Raw genomic sequence first — 22,118 nt, forward strand, 5'->3', positions numbered from 1 at the left:
AGCGAACGCACTGATCCTCAACAGCTGGTTCTAATCTATATCATATCGATTGTTTGAATCGATAGTGAGATGATGTAAAAAATACTACTCTTAATCATTCCTAGTCAAGTATTAATATTCAAAGACGATGTTAATGTTGGTGCAATCTTTGTCCCAAGTGCATTGAGTTTCAATGTTTGGCTAAACCATGTTTAAAGTTAGGCAATACTTGTGATCTAACATGTGTGATGCAAGTTTGCAGGAAAGTCCAGGTTGAAGACTTGGCAAAAAAAAAGTCCAAGCGTGGTCTTGGCAAAAGAAAAGTCCAAGTGGGAAGTCTTGGCAAAAGAAAAGTCCAAGTGGGAAGTCTTGGCAAAGGAAAGTCCAAGTGGGAAGTCTTGGCAAAGGAAAAATCCAAATGGGAAGTCTTGGCAAAAGAAAAGTCCAAGTGGGAAGTCTTGGCAAAAGAAAAGTCCAAGTGGGTAGTCTTGGCAAGGAAAAGTCCAAGTGGGTAGTCTTGGCAAGGAAAAGTCCAAGGTTGGTCTTGGCAAGGACTTGACATGACGAAGCTGATGGAAGCATCTCAGTCTAGTGCGAGAATGATGGAGCATCCAGGGAAGGCACGAGGCTATGGGAGGTGTTTGAAGGCCGAGGTCTAGGTCAAGAGAAGCTGAAATGAGATTTTTCAGCTTCACCAGTCGACTGCTCATAAATCAGACGCACACACAGAAAAATCAGTCGAGCCAGAGGAAGACAGGAGTCGACTAGGCAGTCGACTGGAGCTACTAGGAGTCGACTGATGCCAGTCGACTGGTCTTGGAACAGTCAACTAATATTTAAACGTTGGAAAAAGTTGGCAAGCATTTAATGCGCTTTAATGCAAGATTTTGTTGCCGATTGAAGGCATCAGTCGACTGGCCCTGCTAGCAGTCGACTGATGTCGGAGAATTATAAAAGAAGCCTGCTCAAAATCTGATCAAGAATTCTGCCATTCTTTTATTGCTTTGTGCTTCGTTTGAGAACTTGTTGTTCTCTAATTCTCTGCTTTATTCCTCTCCTCCTAAACAATATTTCATATCATTTTTGAGGAGAACGAAAAGGTTGTAAAGGTTTCTCCGCCTTCGAGGTTTTCGAGAAGGAGACGATTAATAGTGCAGCGGGTGTGTGCGTGCATGTGGATCCTTGGATTAGTCACCTCTGCGGAGGTGGATACCAAGTAAATGAACCGGGTTAGCGTTGATCTATTATTTTCTCTATTATATTTTGCTTCCGATAACATCTTGCAGAGAAACAATCGAAGAAGATTCGAAAAATGCTATTCACCCCCTCTAGCGAACCAATCGATCCTAACAGTTAATACATTGAGACTAGCATGTAGGTCAACTGGATGATTTGATCTTACAAGTCATGGATATGGGATATCAAATTGACATATGGGTAAATATTAGATAATGTAAACTGAATTGACCTGCCATGAGAAAGTTTTATGAATCGTTATATGAGTGTCATAAATTTTCTCATGTGACTATTAGTATGAATAGTTTTTAGACCCGAAGTCATTACGGTTCTCTACATAAGGAGTTACATGCTTTGATGTCATCAAATGTCACCCATAACAGGGTGGACTATAAAGGTGATCACTAGGTATATAACGAATTATGCGAAGGGATGTGAGTAATATAGATGAGATCTATCCCTCCTATATAACGGGAGTGATATCTTGCGGTCTCTTGATAGAGTAGGACCACGAAATGCATAGTTATATTCAAATGAGTCAATATGAGATATTAAGCTCATGTGCTTGAGTGAGTCTACTTGGGGATCAAGAAACACAAATATTGATAAGGAGATGACACAGTCTATGCCTCATTGATTAATCTAGATATCAAGGATAGAAGGGCATGATCATACATTATCATAGTCATGAAGGTTATGTTAGATCTTGATATTCTTGTCACTTGGATAGCAATGATACATTGTTAGATGTCGTTCATTACTTATGTTTCTAAAATGAGTTTTAGAGACATTGCCAATGTTACAAGAACCTATTGAGTCACACACAAATAATATTCTATTTGAAGATGAGTTCATTTTAGTTTGACTAAAGAAACAATTAAGCTCATTAGATGGCCTAGACTTGAGTTAGACTCAAGTTGATTGAATTTGAGTTAAATTCAAATTAAATCAAGTTGAATTTTGATTCATCATGTATGATTAATGTGAATTAATCATGCAATAAAGATGTGGAAGTTACATGCATGGATGTTATCATGCATGAGTTAGACTCAAATTAAATCAAATTGAATTTTGATTCATCATGCATGATTAATGTGGATTAATCATGTAATGAAGAGGAGGAGGTTACATGCATGATTAATAGGATTAATCATGCATTGATGAAAGAATACCAAAAACCTAAAAACCTTTGGTATTCATAACATGAATATAAAAGAGCTCTTCTTGCAAGAACTCTTGGTTGGTTCATTCTTCTCCCTTCCTCTTCTTGCTTGGCCGAAATTCCCAAGTAGGTTGCTAACACAACCAAGTTTCTCAAAAAAGGTAAAAGAGTGTTAGTGTGGATACGCATAGAGGCACGCACATTTGAATGTGCAAGAGATTCGATATACCTTAGACGAGCGGGATAAGTGAAGGACATATAACAAAGGTATATATCATATTAGATAGGATTTAGATTTTATAGACTTAACTTGTACAAATTTTTCACTTGGATTGCTCGAGGGATCCTATTTTCTGCTGCGATTTTTGATTTTGTCGTATAAGAATTCCAATAGAAGGCTCCAGGTACTTGAAGAAGGATAAGGCGCGATGGAGTCAAAGCTGATCTGACAACTTCCATGTTAGTATTTCAAGTGTCCAAAAGGGATACATGCACCGGAGATGCTAAGTCAGCATCGAGAGCAGATCGACGAGCCAACGTGGAGGTACTCGAAAGGAGTTCCAAGCACCAGAATAGGTCAATAAAAGCAGTTACGAGTAGAGCATCAATTCACGCTAACTCGACGACCATTTTGCATGTGATCGAGCACCCGAGACACTGTTATAATGTTGGAAAGCTGAACCAACAACCGCACACATATCTTAATCATCCTTGTTGGTAAAATTTATTTTTACACATCGTCTTTTGTACTTAATTATTAAGGATGGTAAAAGTGTTATCAATCCTATCTTCTTTGTAAAGGAGAAACTCCTTCTCGTAAGAGAAAGAGTTTTTTTAGTGAATTATCTACAGTAAGCGGTTAAGGACTTTGAGCTTTGGAGTAACAGTTAATGGCTATGAACTAAATAAAAATAAACAAGTATTTACTTGTACTTTACTATACATTCTGTTGTGCATCTTTGATTTAATTACGAGTTTTTTGAAATGCGTGAAAAAGTGATAAACGTTATTCACCTTCTCTAGTACTCACTTCGATTTTACAACTTCGTCGGTAATACAGTTGCTGGCGATAGTTAGAAAATCCCGAAAAAATTATCACAATGTGTGTTGTTGCATATTTTTTAAATTATAATTTTTTCTCGTATCGATTGTAGTCAATCGTCGGCTAGTATCGAAGATGGTGACTTGACTTGCGGCTTTGGAAGCCGTATAGACGAGGGCTTGACGTGGATTACCAGTAGAAGCAGAGCTTGATAGAGCTGTTCGATTGATGTCATTCCTGTTTCATGTCATCTGTCAGGTATACCTAGAATAAATATTATTCTTAAATTTTAATTTCTAATTATGCTTTGCATTTGTTATATCTTACATGTGTGTGTTGCGAGTGCTGTAAAATTAACTGTAATTATTATTTTTCTTTCACTACGTACTTTTATGAAATATATAAACACGCATAACAATCGAGCTCAATCTTACACATCTTTCGTCCAACTAATTATGAAGGTAGACAATCTTCCTCCTAATTTGCCTACTAGATAAATCCATAACTTATGCATATTCAGAAGTTGACCTTCATGATATTCATGATATATGATATTAATTTTCTTAAATTCATGAGACATGGGTGTTTATCAGAATGATGTAAAAATGGGGATTATAATCTTTCACACTATTATTGTGTTTAGTGTTTTTGTGATGAAAAGAGTGTTAACCCATGAGAAATGAGAAAGTTAATGAAATGCATGATAAACAAAACAATTCAAATCAGAAAATTGACCCATAAATATTTTGTCAAAGTTTTAAATAAAGAGATTAAGCAAATCTAATATATGACTTTTCATTGATTGATTGATAAAATGGGGTTGGCAAATGAGTGATGACTTTACTTGGTGAGACCTCTTGCATAAGTAAAAAATTATTTACATATGGCCATGAAAATAAAATATTTTGACATGAATATAACATATACAAGATGCATTATATAATGTATGTTATAGAAATTGAACTTGCGATTGCTGAAGATGAATGAGACAAATAGTAATGAAAAATAATAGAATTGATTATCTGATGAATTAAATAATTTAAGTTCTTTTTGTAGTTGAGAATGTTTTGATTTATTATTATTTATTAAGTCAATGTACATATAGATAAAATATGATCGGTGTCGTCTATGTACTAAAATATATTGAAATGATCTCATATATTTAGGTACAAGAATATTTTATTTCAAAAATAAATATATATTCAAGTGTTAATATTGCAAAATATGATCTTTATTTTTTTTTCTAAAAAAGACGGAGGAAACAATAAACATCAAATAATAAATCATCCAATTGTAAGGTATTTCCTTTTTTTATTGGCATTAGGTGTCCATGAAAATTTTTATTTATCAGAGTAAATTAAAAATTACAGATAACAATCCAATTTAATAGTCAGTGATTTAAGACAGAATGACTAAAATATTAAAAAAAGTACAAATGACAATCTAATTTAATAATCAACGTTCCTGTATCCGTTATTCATTTAAAAATTTTTATAAATTCATCCTAATTAAATTTCAAATCTCACCATCACATCGTCTTCCGACGCAAGATATTTCCCATTAAATCTACATGTTAGGAAGATGTAAATCGAACCGCGCTTCGTGGAATTCCAAATGTAGCAGATCCCGTCATATAAAAAACAAGTTGGCACATTTGTGCTCCACTCGTCCAGCGAAGTAGGGCCCACGCACCTACTCCTCTGCCGGATCTCAAAGGCTACGACTGTCACACAATCCATCCCACGTCATCCTCTAATCGTGGCCCTCACATTCTAATGTTTACGTGTCGATCTCTGAAGAGCAAACCACCATCGAAATGTTCTCCCAACTCAACTCGGGATCCAATCCAATCATGCCCTGGGCTTCAATTGACCAGCTGTTGGTTTGTAGCGACCGGCACCAATTATTATAACAATTCATTTATAACGCCGCAGTTGTAAGTCCACCGCCACTAAGCGCACCAACTCCATCATCCTCCGCCGTCTCCCGTAACGCGTTACCCCCACCGTCATGCCTTCCGAGGCCCTGCGTTCCCTCCTCCTTCTCCTCCTATTACTCTCCCTCCTCACCCCGCCCTCCCATGGTCGGAGCATCCCTGCCCGCTACCGGATCCCCTCCACTAACGATTCCCCTGTCTACCTCTGGCCCCTTCCCAAGCAATTCAGCCACGGCGATGGTATCCTCTACGTGGACCCTGACCTATCCCTCGACCTCCAGGTACCCGGAGACTACTTAGAAATCGTATCTGATGCGTTCGAGAGGTATAAAGATCTGATTTTTACGCACCGGGAGAGGTCCGCTCGTCGAAGTTCCGCAGAGTACGATGTCGCGAAGGTGACAGTGATCGTTTCTTCAACTAATGATACGGTGGGGGTTGGCTGGTTCTGCAATTGTTTGTTGGTTGTTTTGTTTATTTATTTATTTCGTTGTTTTGGTGGATGGGATTGATCTGTTTGTTAGCAGCTTCAATTTGGCGTCGATGAGAGTTATATGCTATACGTGGGTAGAGGAGATGGGCTTTCAGTTGTTAAAGGAGCTACGATCGAGGTAATGATAATGCTTTGTATCATGCTGCCTCCAACGGTAGAACTGCATTCATAGTCCACAGTCTTTTTTTTTTTTCAAAAACTCCATACTGATTTATTCTGAGTAGGGCTATCAGTGTGGTTAAGCGAAGTACATTGCTTAATTCAATCACCATCTCGAAAGAAATGATCTTAATGTTCATTGTCATAATGCACTGTATACTGCTAGTAAGATGTTCTTTTCAACTAAATTGATATAAAAAGTCAATCATCATCTCTGATTTTGTTGATAGCATTGGTTAATTTATGAGATTGTTAATCTTGTATAAATCATGACATATAGGATAATCAAACAGCTTATTAGTTGTAATACATAATTGAATAAAAGTGGTCAGCTAGAGTTTCTCCTCTGGACAAGTAAACTAGGATTTCTTCTTCTTCTTGTCGTCCTACTTTTCCTAATCACAATTCTTCAACACTACATGACACACAATATTTTCAACCTCACTCCTTGCCAACTTCATCACATGACAGTTTTACTTTTTCATATGTATGAATTTTTTACTAACATAAAGAACTAAGTTTTTGGGATGATACTAGATACACATATGTTAACTAGATCTGGACTTGTGTGTAATTAATTACACATATGTTGTACTTTAAGTTTTCCATTTTAATTTTGTGAGTTCCAGTGGTTAATCAAGGTATAAGATGTTTATGAATAAATGGAGAAATTAATTCTGGAAGCATTTTGTAATCTTAGAGATTTATGGAATTAATCCAATTAGGATGCTACAATCATTTAGTCAAGATGGTCAGAATGTGTAAAACTTGTTACTCCAAGCTTATAAAATTAACTTTATAGTTGCTATTGGATTATATTTGGAGGTAAGCAAGTTAACTGGAAGAAGATTATTTATTAAACATCAGTCGATCTTGGAATGCTTTTAAACATGCCGAAATGTGTCAAGTGTTGGCTTGGTATGGTACCAAAACAAAACCATTCCAGCAGAATACTGAACTCTGAAGCAGAGTGATATTTTAAACCTTGATGAAAAATATTTAAACTTGCAAATAAATATTTAACGTAGCACTTACAAGTAATAAACTATTTAATAGTGTCCTTTAAGGTTTTAAGTTACTTTAGTTTATTTTAAATTCATCTCAATGAACCAAACAATTTTTTCTTAAACTTATGTATAATTACATATGCAATAGGCAGCCATAAGTAGTCACTATGCTACCACCGCTTTAAAATCTGCCTAAACAGCAGAATGTGCTATTCCATATTCGTCTAATTGTCTCATTTCTTTTCTTATTATTGAAATTACATTTCTTATATGCATCATTTTTCTCCATCTTCAGGTTTCTAATTTAATCTAGTAAAATCTCATTTACTAACACAATATTGTCTACAAATGAATACACCACAAACAGGTTGCCTTTAATATGCTTAGGTTGCTCATCTAGTACTAATGTAAGAAAATAGGGACTAAGTTGGCCCTTTATGTAACCTACAGTCATAGGAAGATCAAATGTTACACTCCCAGTAGCTTTAGTACTACATAGGTGCATTATGATGTTCTTTATCATATCAATCTAATTACTAAATATTCTTTTCTTCTCTACAACTTAGCACAATGATTATTTAGGGAGTATGATGAAATTAAGTTAATGAAATTCATATGAATAACAGCATTTCTCTATATTTTCCCATCAATTTTAATTGGGAGCAATGTCAAAAATTTATATATTATTTATCCTTCTATAGAGGTAGTTCAATGGCAAGATAAAATCCTTGTAGCCATGGTAGTCAAGATTGCAAACCAAACCTTAGGATCTTATTATCCTGTCATCCAGACTAATCTAAACAATCTATATCCCTAGTAGGATTTAAATTGGGTAAGGATTTACAAATCTACGACCCTTTCCTATTTTGTTTACCATTCATATGTAGAATTTTGATCCTAACAACCTTGACTACAGAAAATATAAATTCCCTTAAACTCGTTAGAGGTATCCTTTTTAGTTATTGCCATTATCATACATCATATACTTATTTATAGAAGTTGTTATTCGCTATATAAAGATTGAATGTATCTTTGTTTTTGCCCCATATATATGCTAAATATAGTTTTAAAAATTAATTAAATTATAGGATCTCATGATCCCATGCCCTAATCTTACGATATGAACTTATGAACCTCTTTTGGTTCCTAAGTAGTATCTCGATCTTGACTACCTTGCTTGTAGCCGACAAATAGTTTGGACTAACACAAATACAACTTGTTGTTATCATACATACTTGTGTGATGGCCAAAAGATCCATAGATCATCTAGATGCAATATGACAATCAAAACTCGCCATTTTCATTAGTTTTTTTCCTCTTCACATATCCATTTGCTCTACTTATATTTCTTTGTAAATTTAGTGCAATAGTTTCATTTTCATTATCAGGTCCTTATTTTTGTGTGTGCATCTATTCTGATAATTCTATAAAGTTTCTACCCTCACAAAACGAATTAAAATTTTGTTACAACTTGTTAATTAAGCTCTTTGGGAATTATTGAAATCTGACATTGTTCAGCATAGATAGTCTCTCTTGTGCCACCCATGTTGATCATGTAAAGAAATATTATGCCACATTGAGACTTGGTACATTTTGGCATACATCATCATCTGTTAAGATGAATTCAAGTAATCTTTGTTATTTTTCAGTTTTTTTTTCTAAATTTCTAATTCAACTGATTATTTAATTGTATTTTCTTATATTTCAAATTAAACAAATTAAGTTGAGAAATTATAGGAGTAAGCTTATAAGTATTCATCTCAACACTTGTTGAAATAAAAAATGAGTATTTATTTTTTAAGTCCACTATATAATTGATATAGTCTTATTAGAAATAGGAAATCTAAGTGAAGGAAGCCCATCTAAATTTATCTCATCAATTTTTAACACATGTTGAAGTGTGTCATGTATTAATACAATATAATATAACCAAACTTTAATTCAATTCACTATCTAATTGCTATAATATCTCTTTGGAAAGAAAATAAACTGAAAGAGTATTAAAAAGAGTAAAACCCATCTAAATTCATCTAGGCATATGATTTAGTGTGTGTCAAGAGTCAGCACCACACCATGCCAAAGCTATACCATAAATGTACTATGATTCCTTAAACCTTGTCACTTTCATATAGTGTTCTCTTTTGTTTGTTACAATCATGCACTCAAAGAGTTGCATTGCATCAAATATTGTGTTTTTCTAACTACTCTTTAGTGAGCTGATAAACATGCATATCAAAGATTGCTGTGATCTTTCTTCCATAATTGATGAAGTTCTTTATATTTTTGAAATTAATATTTTTTTCTCCAAGATTTCTATACTTATATGTTTCATATCTTTGCAGGCTAATACTATTTACGGGGCTCTACGAGGCTTAGAGGTATCGTTGAGATGCTAGTCAACTTGGTTAAAGCTTCAATATATTGACAACTTTTGTTTGTTGTGCTCCTCTTATTTAACTTTTATTGATATATTTTAACTCTTCTTAGTGTTACTAATGCCTTCATTGAGAATATAAGATAATATATCAAATGATACAGACAGTAACAGGCCCTTGATCTTGTTAGTCCTAACCAATGCATGCGATTTCCAACTTCTACATCCAGGTATTGGAAACTCTAGCTAAATTTGTAGAGTAAATACAACAAAAGTTATAACATTCTAGTTTGTTGAGTACAGGCCTACTTTGTTTCCTTGCAATAACTTTTTTTTTCTTTTAATCTAAAAATAAAACATGATTTTCTTTTGCCCCAGTCACTTAATGATCGAAGAGAGCATGAATACCACTAGTTTCCTGGGTGGTTTTGTCTGAGGCAAACATTCATCATCATCATTCTTTTTTGTCCTCTTGTCCTAGGCATGTTGAGGTCTAATAATGTGTAGCTAAGCATGCCATTTTTTTTCTATGCATATGCCAAGTCAATAATATGTGCTAAGAATTCTATACAATAGCTTCTAAAATTTTTGGCACTTGACCAACAGGAGTATCAAGTGTCCACTTGGAATATCAGATTCAAGACGAGTGTTTAGTGTCTGGCATGTTTTCACAAGGTATAAATGAAAAGTCCAAGTATTAGTGGTACTCTTTGGCCTTCTAGGTCACTTGAACACTGCTGAAATGATGGATGCTCTGAAGTAACAAGGTTACTTGTCTATTAAGGCACATCAGCATTCACTATGTTAATACACCAAATGTTGTTTCCTGGATGTAACATGATGTGATAAATGAAGGATACAAGAGGAATAACTTTTTTTTTTCACACCAGATTGACAGTCCAAAATATGTATGATCATCTGTAGTGCAAACTCATGCTTATTCACAGAAATCAATGATGATGTTTGAGGATAAAGGAAAAAAACTTGAGTCTTTTGACAATCATAATATACACATAAACACCAACCTAGTACATATTTGCTGGTTCTGGTATACAAGCTCATGGAATTTGAAACTTCAATCCTATGCCATCATGTGGCATACAGATCTCGGTCAAACAACATTTTGGAATTTCTGAAGTGTTAAAAAATGTTACTGCACAACCCTTCATATTTCCTAAATCTTCTTAGAACTTCCCTCTCTCCTAGAGCCCCTAGAACTAGTGTCAATCAGCTCTTTGCTGCAAACTATTGGCAATATATATGGCATAGAACATAGTTGAATAAAGATGCAAATCATGTCCAACTTCCAAGCCATTAGGGTATATTATATGGATCCCACCATTACTGCTCAAAGTCATTTTTATATTTTTTTAATTGTATTTAGTAGAATTTTTGTAGTCTTCCTTCATCCCTCACACTTTCACTTTGTTTGATTCAACTAGTGTCTTTTGACATATAATGGTAATGAGTTTGAAGAGGAGAGTTGGATGAGAAGAGAAGAAGAGAGAAGGTTGAGAGAGGGAGAGTAAGAGTTTCAAGAATCAATTTTCTATCATAATTCTTAACAACAAATTTCCTTAATATATATGTCTTCATCTATATTTTGGTGATAGTCAACATACAATTTAGTGTTGGATTGCAAGGGTGCAAACATAGTCCCACATCTAAAACACATAGAAAAGATCATGAGTTTAAAAGGATGGAAGATATTTCTATTGGTATGAGGCCTTTTGGGGAGACCCAAGAACAAAACCATGAGGGCTTAGGCCCAAAGTGGACAATATTATACCATTATGGAAATATTTTGATTCCATCGGTACTAACAAGTGGTATCAGAGCGAGGTCGCTCTTCACCAGACTAATCGCCGGAAGAGCCATGATCCAGATCTAACCATGTGGGTTGAACCTTAAACAAAGGAAATGGGTGCTCCCGTATCTGAATTAAGAGGACCAGACACTAGGCAGAAAGTTCTAGTTGCGGCTAAGCAGGAAGTCCTAGTAGGTCGTGTGGACCGATGAGCAGGAAGTCCTAGTAGGTTGGGTGGACCGAGGGACAGAAAGTCCTGGTGAGTCGAGGATTCGGACATCAAACAGAGGCTTTCCGTTTGAGGGGGGCCTGTGGTCCTTTGTTTGAGGGGGGATTGTTGGATTGCAAAGGTGCAAACATAGTCCCACATCTAAAACACATGAAAAAAATTATGGGTTTAAAAGGATGGAAGATATCTCCATTGGTATGAGGCCTTTTTGGGAGAGCCCAAGAACAAAACCATGAGGGCTTAGTGGACAATATCATACCATTGTGGAGATATTTTGATTCTATCGGTACTAACATTTAGCTCACTGAATAACAATTTATTTTATTCTCTGAGTACCTGTTTGTTTGTTAATTGCAAGTCATTTCATGTTTTTTGGGATAGCATAATTGTATTGCAAGTCTATACAAATGTTACATTTTATTCATGACAAGATTTTCTTTCTCTCCAATACATTTATTTGTAATGAGTGCTTGTATGTTTAAAATTTGCTTGGTGTTATCTCAGTTTTTATGCTATTGAACCGGTGAACTCATATTTTTCATGTTACAAATTGCCTAACATTTCCATTCACCTCAACCAATAGAACGCCATGCTTTTCATCTGCTCTTTTGCAAGAACTGGAAGTTTTTTCATGACAGTTCATGTTCTGTTTTATCTAGATACCTGAAAATGACTAAGATTCTTGCTGATTAAACTAATTCAATCTAGACTTTCAGTCAATTATGCATACCCAACTACGAAAATAAAAGTGTTGAAATTCAGAAAGCACCATGGTTAATCAAAGACGAACCTCGATTTAACTTCCGAGGGCTTCTTATCGGTAAGGAGGTTATGTATCTATTCAACTTTGTGAAACTCAATTTTCATACTTCCCATGTCAATACTGATGTTTTCTACATATATCCATGTGGTAGACACCTCACGACATTACTTACCTGTGAATGTGATTAAGCAAGTGATTGAAGCTATGTCCTATGCTAAACTTGTAAGGAGCATTCATTTTAGAAATTTATGGCTTCCATTTCACTTATTCATTCATTTGAACATTTCTCTATCATATATTGTAATTTCTAACACTGAGAATGGCAATCAGTAGAATGTTCTTCATTGGCACATTTTAGATGAAGAATCATTCCCTTTAGAGGTACCTTCATATCCAAACTTGTGGAAAGGTTCTTTCTCAAAGTTGGAGCGATACACAATTGAAGATGCTTATGAAGTTGTTGAGTAAGTTACTATGATTTGCATGTGTTCATGAATTGCAATATTGGCTGTGAATATGGTTCCATCAATGCTAATAGCGGGAATAAGCACAAAGATGCCGATTTAGTTAGTATGATCCTTTGTAGTGCTTACATAAGGTCTTGGTATCAAATCCTTCATCAGTTGGGTGGGGTTTATCCTTTTCTTTCTCCTCAAAATAGCTGGAATAAGCATCCTCTTGATACTTTATTTAAATTGGTTCATGAAATTAGTTTTTATCTAGTGGGTTCAGGACACAAAATTGTTGTCTAATATGATATGCCTACAGAACAGTCTGCATTTGCTTGTTGGTCTCATCCTAAATTTTATCTATGTTCTTTTTTTGAAAAAAATATGTAGTTAGTTTCAAGATGTGCAACATGTTTTTCTGTGTGGCAGTGGTATTTTTTTATTAAATTCATTATATACTGGTTGAACATGACATCTACAATTCAAGAAATTTTGAGGAATGAGATGAAGATAGGATGTTACTAAATTTGATAAAAACTTCTCAGCTTTTTTAGGATCACATTTCTTTCAGTTAGACCATTATGATTTGAGAGAATTAAACTTTATAACTAATCTTTTTTGCATTTATTCCATCCTTATGTCCATGTAGGGTACACATTCCATGGAAACAGTCATGTTTTGTTCCTGCTATCCTAATTTCAGTGGTCTAGCCTTTTTATTGTTCTGTTTGTTCCTAACTTCGTATCTGATTTAGACACATTCAACAACTCTACTCACATTATAAATTATCTGATGATGATAATTACATTGGATGAAACATGTACTAAGAAGGGATGAATAATAACACCCAGGACTACTTGATGTGATAAATTGGTTGCTTGCTACTGGTTCGCAATTTGGCAGCTCTATGTATCGTGGTTTGAAATACCTAGTCGTGTCGGTTGAAACTGGTGAAATTTTAGTATGGGACCAACACTGGTACTCTATTGACACCATGACTGCAAGGTCGTTGCAACCTCGCTAGGTGATCCTCGTGGTTGTCCTCTGCGAGGACACAGATTATGCGACGAATCTCTGCGGAGTCGAGTAGGGTGCCGTGACCCTCTGCATTTGAGGTCGCCGTGAGGTCGTGGAGAGTGCTGCTACCCTACGATGACCTTCGTGGGTTCGTAGCTCATGGTTACTATTGTGATTTCTTTTAAGGTTATTTTATTTTTTAAATAGATATTTTTTTATTATAAATAAATTATTAATTATTATATAAATAAATATAATATTTTATTAATAATAGTTATAAAATATTAAAATAATTTAAATTTTTTAATATATTTTGAAAATTGAATGTGAATTTAAAATAATCTATTTTTTCAAAATATACTTCTTAAATATTTCAAATAAATTTTAAAAATTTACAAATACATAAAAAATAATTTAATACTTTCAAATAATTTTATAATTATCTTTGAGCTTTTCAAATAATTTTATAATTTTAGATTTAATTTTGAATTTTGAGAATTACTTAATTTTTAAAATAATTTTTATGAAAATTCAATAGACATTATCTTACAAGAAAATTGAAATATAAATTTAACACCTCAAAATATAACATTAATAGTGAGTATATTTAATAATCAAATATTAATAAAATTAATATACACATATATTTAAAAATTAAAAAAGTATTGAAACTGTATTGGCATGACATGATACCGAAACCCTATCATTCTAGTGTGGGATCGAAACTTAGGCATGGATCGAAATTTTAAACCATGCTACATATTAGGTCAGTAGAATTATGGTTTGAAATACTATGTTGTGCCGCTTGAAATTGACAAAATTTATCGTTCTGACACAAGATCGACACCTGTACCCTACCGGCATTGCAACAGTGAGGCCGTTGCAATCTCGAGGTACGCGGCGAGGTCATTGGAGGTGCCGTGACCTTGCAACCGTCCTTTGTAGTGGCATGAAGGGTGTGATGATACTCTACAGGGGAATAGCCACCCTCTGTGGGGGTGCAGGGGGTTTGGTGACCCTTCATGGAGTCGCGGCTACTGTCGTGATTTTTTTAAGGTTATTTTTTAAATAGATAGTTTTTTTTATTATAACTAAACTATTAATTATTATATAAATAAATATAATATATTATTAATAATAGTTATAAAATATAAAAAACTATGTTAAAATTTTCAAAATTAATAAAATATTTTATAAAATAATTTGAAAATTGAATGTGATTTAAAATAATCTAATTTTTTTTTCAAAATATAATTCTTAAATATTTCAAATAAATTTTAAAAAACTAAAAATTTACAAATACATTCAAAACAATAATTTAAGACTTTCAAATAATTTTATAATTATCTTCGAGGTATTATTATCTTATAAGAAAATATTGAAATATAAACTTAATACCTCAAAATATAACATTAATAGTGAGCATATTTAATAATCAAATATTAATAAAATCAATATACACTTATATTTAAAAATAAAAAAAAAATCAAAACTGTATCGGTATGATATGGTATCGAAATCGTATTATTCCGGTTCGAGATCAAAACTCCAGCACGGGTCTAAATTTTATACCATGGGTAAAATATTATACTAACAAATAAAAATCTATTTGACCAGTGGCATGAGAACAATTCTATAATACTATTATGAGGCCTATCTTGGTTATCCTTCAGGCTACCATGGTACCAGTAGTTGTATTTTCTTAATAGAGACAAAACCTAAAAGTGTCAGCCATTTATCGAGTTTAAATAATTTTAATAATACTAACTTTTATGTTGCACAATTTTTTAGAAGGTCTAGTTAATCTTAAACATGTATAATTATTTTTAAAAATGTAAATTTGGTTCTGTCTTCCAAGGAAATTCCAAGTTAGGTAAGGAGAGGAGATCTATAATCTTCAGTTGATGCTTATACCATAAAATGACTCTCTTCAAATCCTTTCTCTCTACTTTTTTTTTTCTTTACTGTGTAAGCCATCCACCATGTAACCTCTTTTTTGCTCTTGCACGACATGGCAAATGCATTTCAGTCACTCACTAGATCCACCAGATATTGAAGACCAAGTCCAAGGAGATCTTATAACCCAAGTTGAAGTTCTATGAAGGCCATCCCAAAGCTATTAGCGAGGTTCCTGTTAAGTGCTTTGGCTGAACTCTTCATGCTTCTTTCCATTGTATATTCTTTTGAATATGCTCTCTTTCGGGAAGATGAATATCTTATCTTTCCTTCCCTCAAATTTCATCCAATATATTTCCATCCCTTTACTAAGCTCTTCTTGTCTCTGTACCTTCCTACATTGTTTCTATCTTTCTTTCTCTCTTAATCTGTTGTCCTTTGGAAATCAACTGTATTCTATATGCATATTTTGTTCTCAGTTTGCTAGTTATAGCAAAGAGTCAACTGTGTTATCCATCTCCAAGGAAGACTTGGACAATATAATTGCCTCAATTTGTTACTTCGTCAAAAGGTTAAATCAAGGTTCAAAATCTTTACCATGTACAAGTTTCAATTAATTTAACTAGAATGATACGGACGTTTTGATGTATGATGCTAATGACAAATTAAAGGTGGAACAAGAAAAGACATTAATAAAAAAAGAAAATAATACAATCATATATTTAAGATTGCACTTTATGGAATGATATAGTTTTACATTATCTTGTATTGACACAAGTTACAAAAATAATAATATTATCTCAATTCATTTTACCTTGTGTTGTAGCATGCCAAGGGGTGTCAAGTATTAGTATGATGATTTTCATTGACATGACTAAGACAATAACACAGAAGGCATTGCCTATGCTAAAAAAAAATGATAATCCCAGTAGCCACATCTCTGGGGGTGGCTGGCCCGGTCCCACGGAAGTTTCCCACCGACCACCAGGGTAAATCGGGAAGCGCATACGGCGGCCAATCCAGATGCCCAGCATCTTTTGATTGCGTTCTCCATTTGGAGGAAAATTCCTGCCTATGCTAAGTAATATTGAATTTTGGTAATTGATTAGGACGATACATTTTGATCATGCCGCTCGCTAGGACCCCCAAGTGCTTTCTTATATTGTATCCACTTCAAAGAGAAGTCCACTTCAGAGATTAGTTTTTCAAATCTATCTTCATTCTTGTTTCACTTCACTAATTTGTTTTGTAATTCTCTTTGTCAATGTGCTTATTTGCGATCAAATACATTTTTAGCTATGTACTGGTGTGAGGTTGAAGTGGTTATTAGTATGTGTTCTTTCAACTCCTTAAATTATGTTTTTGTTTCATTATGGTTATATCTTAATGTTTACATCAACTTTTCTAGTTCATGTAACAAATTGGTAACTAGTATCTATGCTTCATCTTAAAGGGAAGTGTTAGAGGAGTTGAGTTATATGATTATTGGTGTAGTAGATTTTGTCCCATATTAATATTTTGGGATTAGGATATCTATATTGAATCTTGTAGGTACATATAATTATCCCTTTGCAATACAATATTTTTCCTTTGACCAAAATTTATTACATGAGTAGTGTAATAATTCCACAATATGATGCTAAAATATGGATAGTCACTATAGATTGCAAAGATGGATAGATTAAAACTAAGATGCATAGGAGAGGCCAGAAGTAAGTGACATATCAATGAATATGGATTCATATTACTATTGGATCATGGCTAATTTTTTGTTACTTCCTATTAGATTGCAAGAATATTTTTTGCAGATACATACTCATGAAACTTTCTTGCATATTATTCTTCTAGGTGGACATTGTATCTCGTATTCTTATTATCATTTACTTTCAATCCCATATTTTGTATCCTTAGGTTTTGTACTGATATATATTTTTTTTCTCACCTCCTGCGTGCAAATGTTGTGGTTGAAAGCTTTGCAAAGAAAAGAGGTATGGTTGCTTTGCTTCTGTCATTTTCCAATTTAAACTTCTTGATACTTACTTATTCATTCTCTGCAAGCTAGGAATGACATGTGACTTTTATTTTATTATTGTCATTTGTTGACAATATGCGCTTGCGCAGTTAAACTTGTAGTTAAGGATATAGAAATGACTCATTTTCCCCTTTCAGGTATCCACATTATGGCTGAAGTTGATGTCCCTGGGCACGCTGAATCCTGGTATATGTACTACTTGAGCATCATCTAATATTATAACTTGTGATTTGTCTACTTGAGTTGACCAAATTAGACTAACTAGCATTAATAACCTATATAAACCATTGCCTGATCGGATTAGACCAATCAGCTAACCAACCCGCTCAAACAACCAAATCATCAGGATCACTTGAATTGTCGGGCTCACCTAGACTAACAAGCCCAACTGGATTGACTGGCCTACCCAGACTAATCCCCCCCAACTAGATGAATTGACATGCTTAGACTAATTTCCCAAGTCTAACCAACCAACGTATTTGGCTAGACCAACCTAGCTCGTCTAGTTGTTTAGCCTGTCCAATTCAACTAGTAACTAGGCTTGTCTAGACCAATAGATACACTCAAATCCACCAACACCCGAATCACCTGTGTCCGAATTGGCTAAACCACTTAGTCCTATTAGCTTATCCTACATGATCAACCAATCTGAATTAATAGACTTCATAGATGAGGGAAGCAAGTGGAGCGAGAAGGTTTTATTGATAGAGTGAAGTGCTTTTGTGGATGAGAAAAGAAAATGACTTCGGCTCTGCTCATTTTCAAAGAAACTCATTTTCCTCAAATGACGTTTTTGGCCAAAAGAAAGTTTTCCATTGACCGAAAGAAATTTCCCATTGACAATATTTTCTATTGCACCAAACGTCAAACTATTTAGAAAATATTTCCTACAAAACAAACACACTTTAAAGATCTCAATAATCACAAGTATTTTATGGATGTATAAGTTGTTCGCTCAAGCAAAAAAATCTACATTTTACAATACAATTATATACTTAATATATGCTTGAAGAGCGAGTGTGGGACTAAACTAGTAGATATTCCCATAGATCCTACAAGGGGAATCACCGAGTGACCATAGAAAATTTAGAAGCTTGATAGGAAAATTGAATTTTCTTAAAGTCACAAAAAGTGACATCTTATTTATTGTTAGTACGGTCAGTCAATTTCTAGAGAGTTCATGTTATGGCCATTAAGTAGCATTTATGAGGATTCTACATTCCTTGAAAACTACTCCAGGAAAAGCTAGTTATTTTGTGATGAGATTGTAGATACTCCAATGCAAATTGGGCAAGTTCCTGTACAAACACACAATCTACATTTGCTTATTATGTCCTATTATGGGATAACCTTATTATCAAAAAACAAACCATGGCCTTAGTAACATTAGTGACAATTAAGTTGCAACTTGCAACACATATAACCTCAAATCATATCAAAGTATTTGATAAGAGTATAAGAAATCGATTGTCACTTTATTAGAGAGAAAGTGAAAACAAATGAAATCATCATTACTTTTGTTAATTTCAACAATAAGTCACAACAGGTAGATCTGTTTACTAAATTGCTAGGGTCTATAGTAGAATATGTTTATTACAAGTTTGGTTTCTATGAATCAATTTGAGGGTGGAATATTTTGAACCCTTATGTAATTGTATAAACAGTAGGTGTAGGGCTTACAAGTTGGCAAATTGTCTAGGATGAGTGACAAGTCAGACAAGTTGGCTTGACCGATTGGGCTAGTTGCTCATAATAGGCTAGCTAAGTGGGGCTAGTCAAGCTAGAGGGTCAGTCGGGTTGGGTGAGTCGTGTAGGCCAATTGGTCCAAATTGACAGTCAATTTGATTGATTCAATTGGCCAAGGTCGATCGATGAGGTTGTTCAATGCTCAGAAGGAAGGTGCAAACGACACCTAGTGTTTTAGAGATGAGAAGGGAACTTGGTAAGGTGACATGCAAAAGTTGGGTAACTACACAAAATGACACATTCGGAATTGGTTTAAGGTTCAATGACATTGGGAAATTTGTAGAAGTCGATTGGAGGGCTGTTAGTGCTTAGAGATTTAGTTGATTATTAGTGGCAATGACAAGAAGAGGAGATAGCTTTGATAGCATGTTAAGTGGCTTTTTGTGGGTCCAAAATACAAGTCAACACAGACATCGCCTCACTTGTATGGGGTAGAAACTGGCCTTGTATGATTGGCATTGAGTATTATAGGCATGTCTTGAATTGCATTAGGTAAGATCAACTTGAGAACCAATTGGCCCAAGAACTATCCAACAAAACATACACAATGCATAATTTAAAAATAACAACAAAAATGAGAAAAACATCATTGATATTCTATCATGCATTTTCAATAGCTAGTTTTCTTTAGAAAATCACATGAATTTTGCCATAATAATATACAATTATCAATGCCATGAAATCTAGAACTAGTCCTACGTAGCAAAGCATAATCATCTTGTTTTGACCTACTCCTATTAGTGATATATAGCTATTCAAGTTGCCATTAAAGAGTCTAAAACAATGTTAGTTGGGTTACTAAAAACATTCTATGTTGGCGAAATAATAGATGATAAAGTCTGATATCATATGCATGTGTCACTATATAGGTTAATAGGTTAATCAACAACGTGGAGAGTAAATAAATTAGCAACAATGGTACAAATGCTTCTCTTGCAAGAAAAATAAGGCAATACACTTAGAGAGTAAATAAATTAGCATTACGCAGCCCTACCAGGGTTGTTTTGTAGTGTATTTGTATACGTTGACATAGATACCATAAAATTCTGTCCTATAGATCCAAAATTGATACCAGTACTGAAATCGTAACTTGGCTGAAATTATTTTTGTTGGTTTGAAACCTTGAAAGCACCTTTCACAGCAAATTACCATTACTGAGATATCAGTGTACAGCATCTAAGTGAGAAGGTTGGGATTAAATAGAATGCAGCTCACTAATCAATTATTCTAAAATGAACCTAGTCTTTTAATCATAAGACATAATATGTTTAAACAAGAACTTGAAATTCAAGATAAGTCACAACTTAATTGACTGAATCTAACCATAATTCAATTTCTAATTTGGGGAGTATTATACTCTTGAACTCTAATCTAGCATTCATTGCATGTTGTATGTTATGCATAAGTTATAAGCATGTAAAGTTGTCTGTTAGTTTGTATGTATTGGCTATTGATTGGTTTTGACTATTCCATGCAGGGGTTCTGGTTATCCTGATCTATGGCCTTCGGCTAACTGTACGGAGCCCCTAGATGTGAGCAAAAATTATACTTTCGAAGTTATTTCTGGAATTTTGTCTGGTGAGTTTTTTTTTTTTGTATTGTATTATCTCTCTACAACTGTCTTTTTTTTTTAATGATCTTGCTTTAAATAGCTTGAAGTTGTAACTTATTCGTATTCCAATTCCAGTTAGTGAGTACCTTTGTGTTGGAAAACCAAAATTTTCACCCAATAGTCCAAATAATGCTTAGTGAACAATGGTTAGGGTGATGCTGTGAGTGACCTCCTCTTGGTTGCAGACAATTCCATTGGCACACCTATTGTGTCAGTTATAGGACCATGTTAACGAGATGCTAGGAAATGCTTATAGTTTGTTCTCTCACAGTATCATTGGCAAACATTGATGATTATCACATCTACATGATAAAAACTCAGTAAGAATCTCAACAATTCATATGATTCCTACTGTGACAGTTCACAATATCTCATAAATATAGTTATGGAATAATAAGTACACAACAAACCAATGAAAAGACAAAAATCATGCAAAATTCCAATTGCAATAGTTGTCATGACATAGAGTAACAATAGTGATAGTAACCCCTAATGAAATAGGAACAAGGATGGACAAGAAATAAGGTGAATGAAATTTACCACCTCTTAAGTGTAGCCATTTTTACATGAATACAATTTTTTTGTCATTAATCTTTGTTATTTGGCATGTATACTTGGCTCTACACACAAAGTTTGGTGAATCAAGGGATCACCTTCGGTGTAAATCCATAACTATCTCGATAACTATCTCGCTAAAATTCATATGATTCATACTGTGACAGTTCACAATATCTCATAAATATAGTTATGGAATAATAAGTACACAACAAACCAATGAAAAGACAAAAATCATGCAAAATTCCAATTGCAATAGTTGTCATGACATAGAGTAACAATAGTGATAGTAACCCCTAATGAAATAGGAACAAGGATGGACAAGAAATAAGGTGAATGAAATTTACCACCTCTTAAGTGTAGCCATTTTTACATGAATACAATTTTTTTGTCATTAATCTTTGTTATTTGGCATGTATACTTGGCTCTACACACAAAGTTTGGTGAATCAAGGGATCACCTTCGGTGTAAATCCATAACTATCTTGATAACTATCTCGCTAAAATTCATATGATTCATACTGTGACAGTTCACAATATCTCATAAATATAGTTTTGGAATAATAAGTACACAACAAACCAATGAAAAGACAAAAATCATGCAAAATTCCAATTGCAAAAGTTG

General features: G+C 34.0%; 1 protein-coding gene across 3 annotated transcripts in view; it reads left to right on the forward strand.

Annotated features, from left to right (window-relative positions):
• Positions 1–5,379: 5,379 nt before the first annotated feature.
• The window catches only part of LOC141831956 (beta-hexosaminidase 1), a 66,145-nt gene continuing 49,406 nt past the window's right edge, over positions 5,380–22,118 (forward strand). Inside the window, exons 1-9 of one of the 3 annotated variants that reach the window (XM_074719398.1) lie at positions 5,380–5,786; positions 5,880–5,966; positions 9,357–9,392; positions 12,133–12,244; positions 12,339–12,409; positions 12,521–12,651; positions 17,521–17,537; positions 17,719–17,767; positions 20,805–20,905. In XM_074719398.1, coding sequence (XP_074575499.1) covers positions 5,430–5,786; positions 5,880–5,966; positions 9,357–9,392; positions 12,133–12,244; positions 12,339–12,409; positions 12,521–12,651; positions 17,521–17,537; positions 17,719–17,767; positions 20,805–20,905 — 961 coding nt within the window. In that variant the 5' untranslated portion in view covers positions 5,380–5,429. The remainder of the gene's footprint in view (positions 5,787–5,879; positions 5,967–9,356; positions 9,393–12,132; positions 12,245–12,338; positions 12,410–12,520; positions 12,652–17,520; positions 17,538–17,718; positions 17,768–20,804; positions 20,906–22,118) is intronic. The other 2 variants (XM_074719399.1, XM_074719401.1) reach the window with 2 other exon arrangements.

This window comes from Curcuma longa, chromosome 7 (genome assembly GCF_044706935.1).
Source record: "Curcuma longa cultivar G26 ecotype Majalengka, Jawa Barat chromosome 7, ITB_CL_G26_1.1, whole genome shotgun sequence".
NCBI classification, from domain to species: domain Eukaryota; kingdom Viridiplantae; phylum Streptophyta; class Magnoliopsida; order Zingiberales; family Zingiberaceae; genus Curcuma; species Curcuma longa.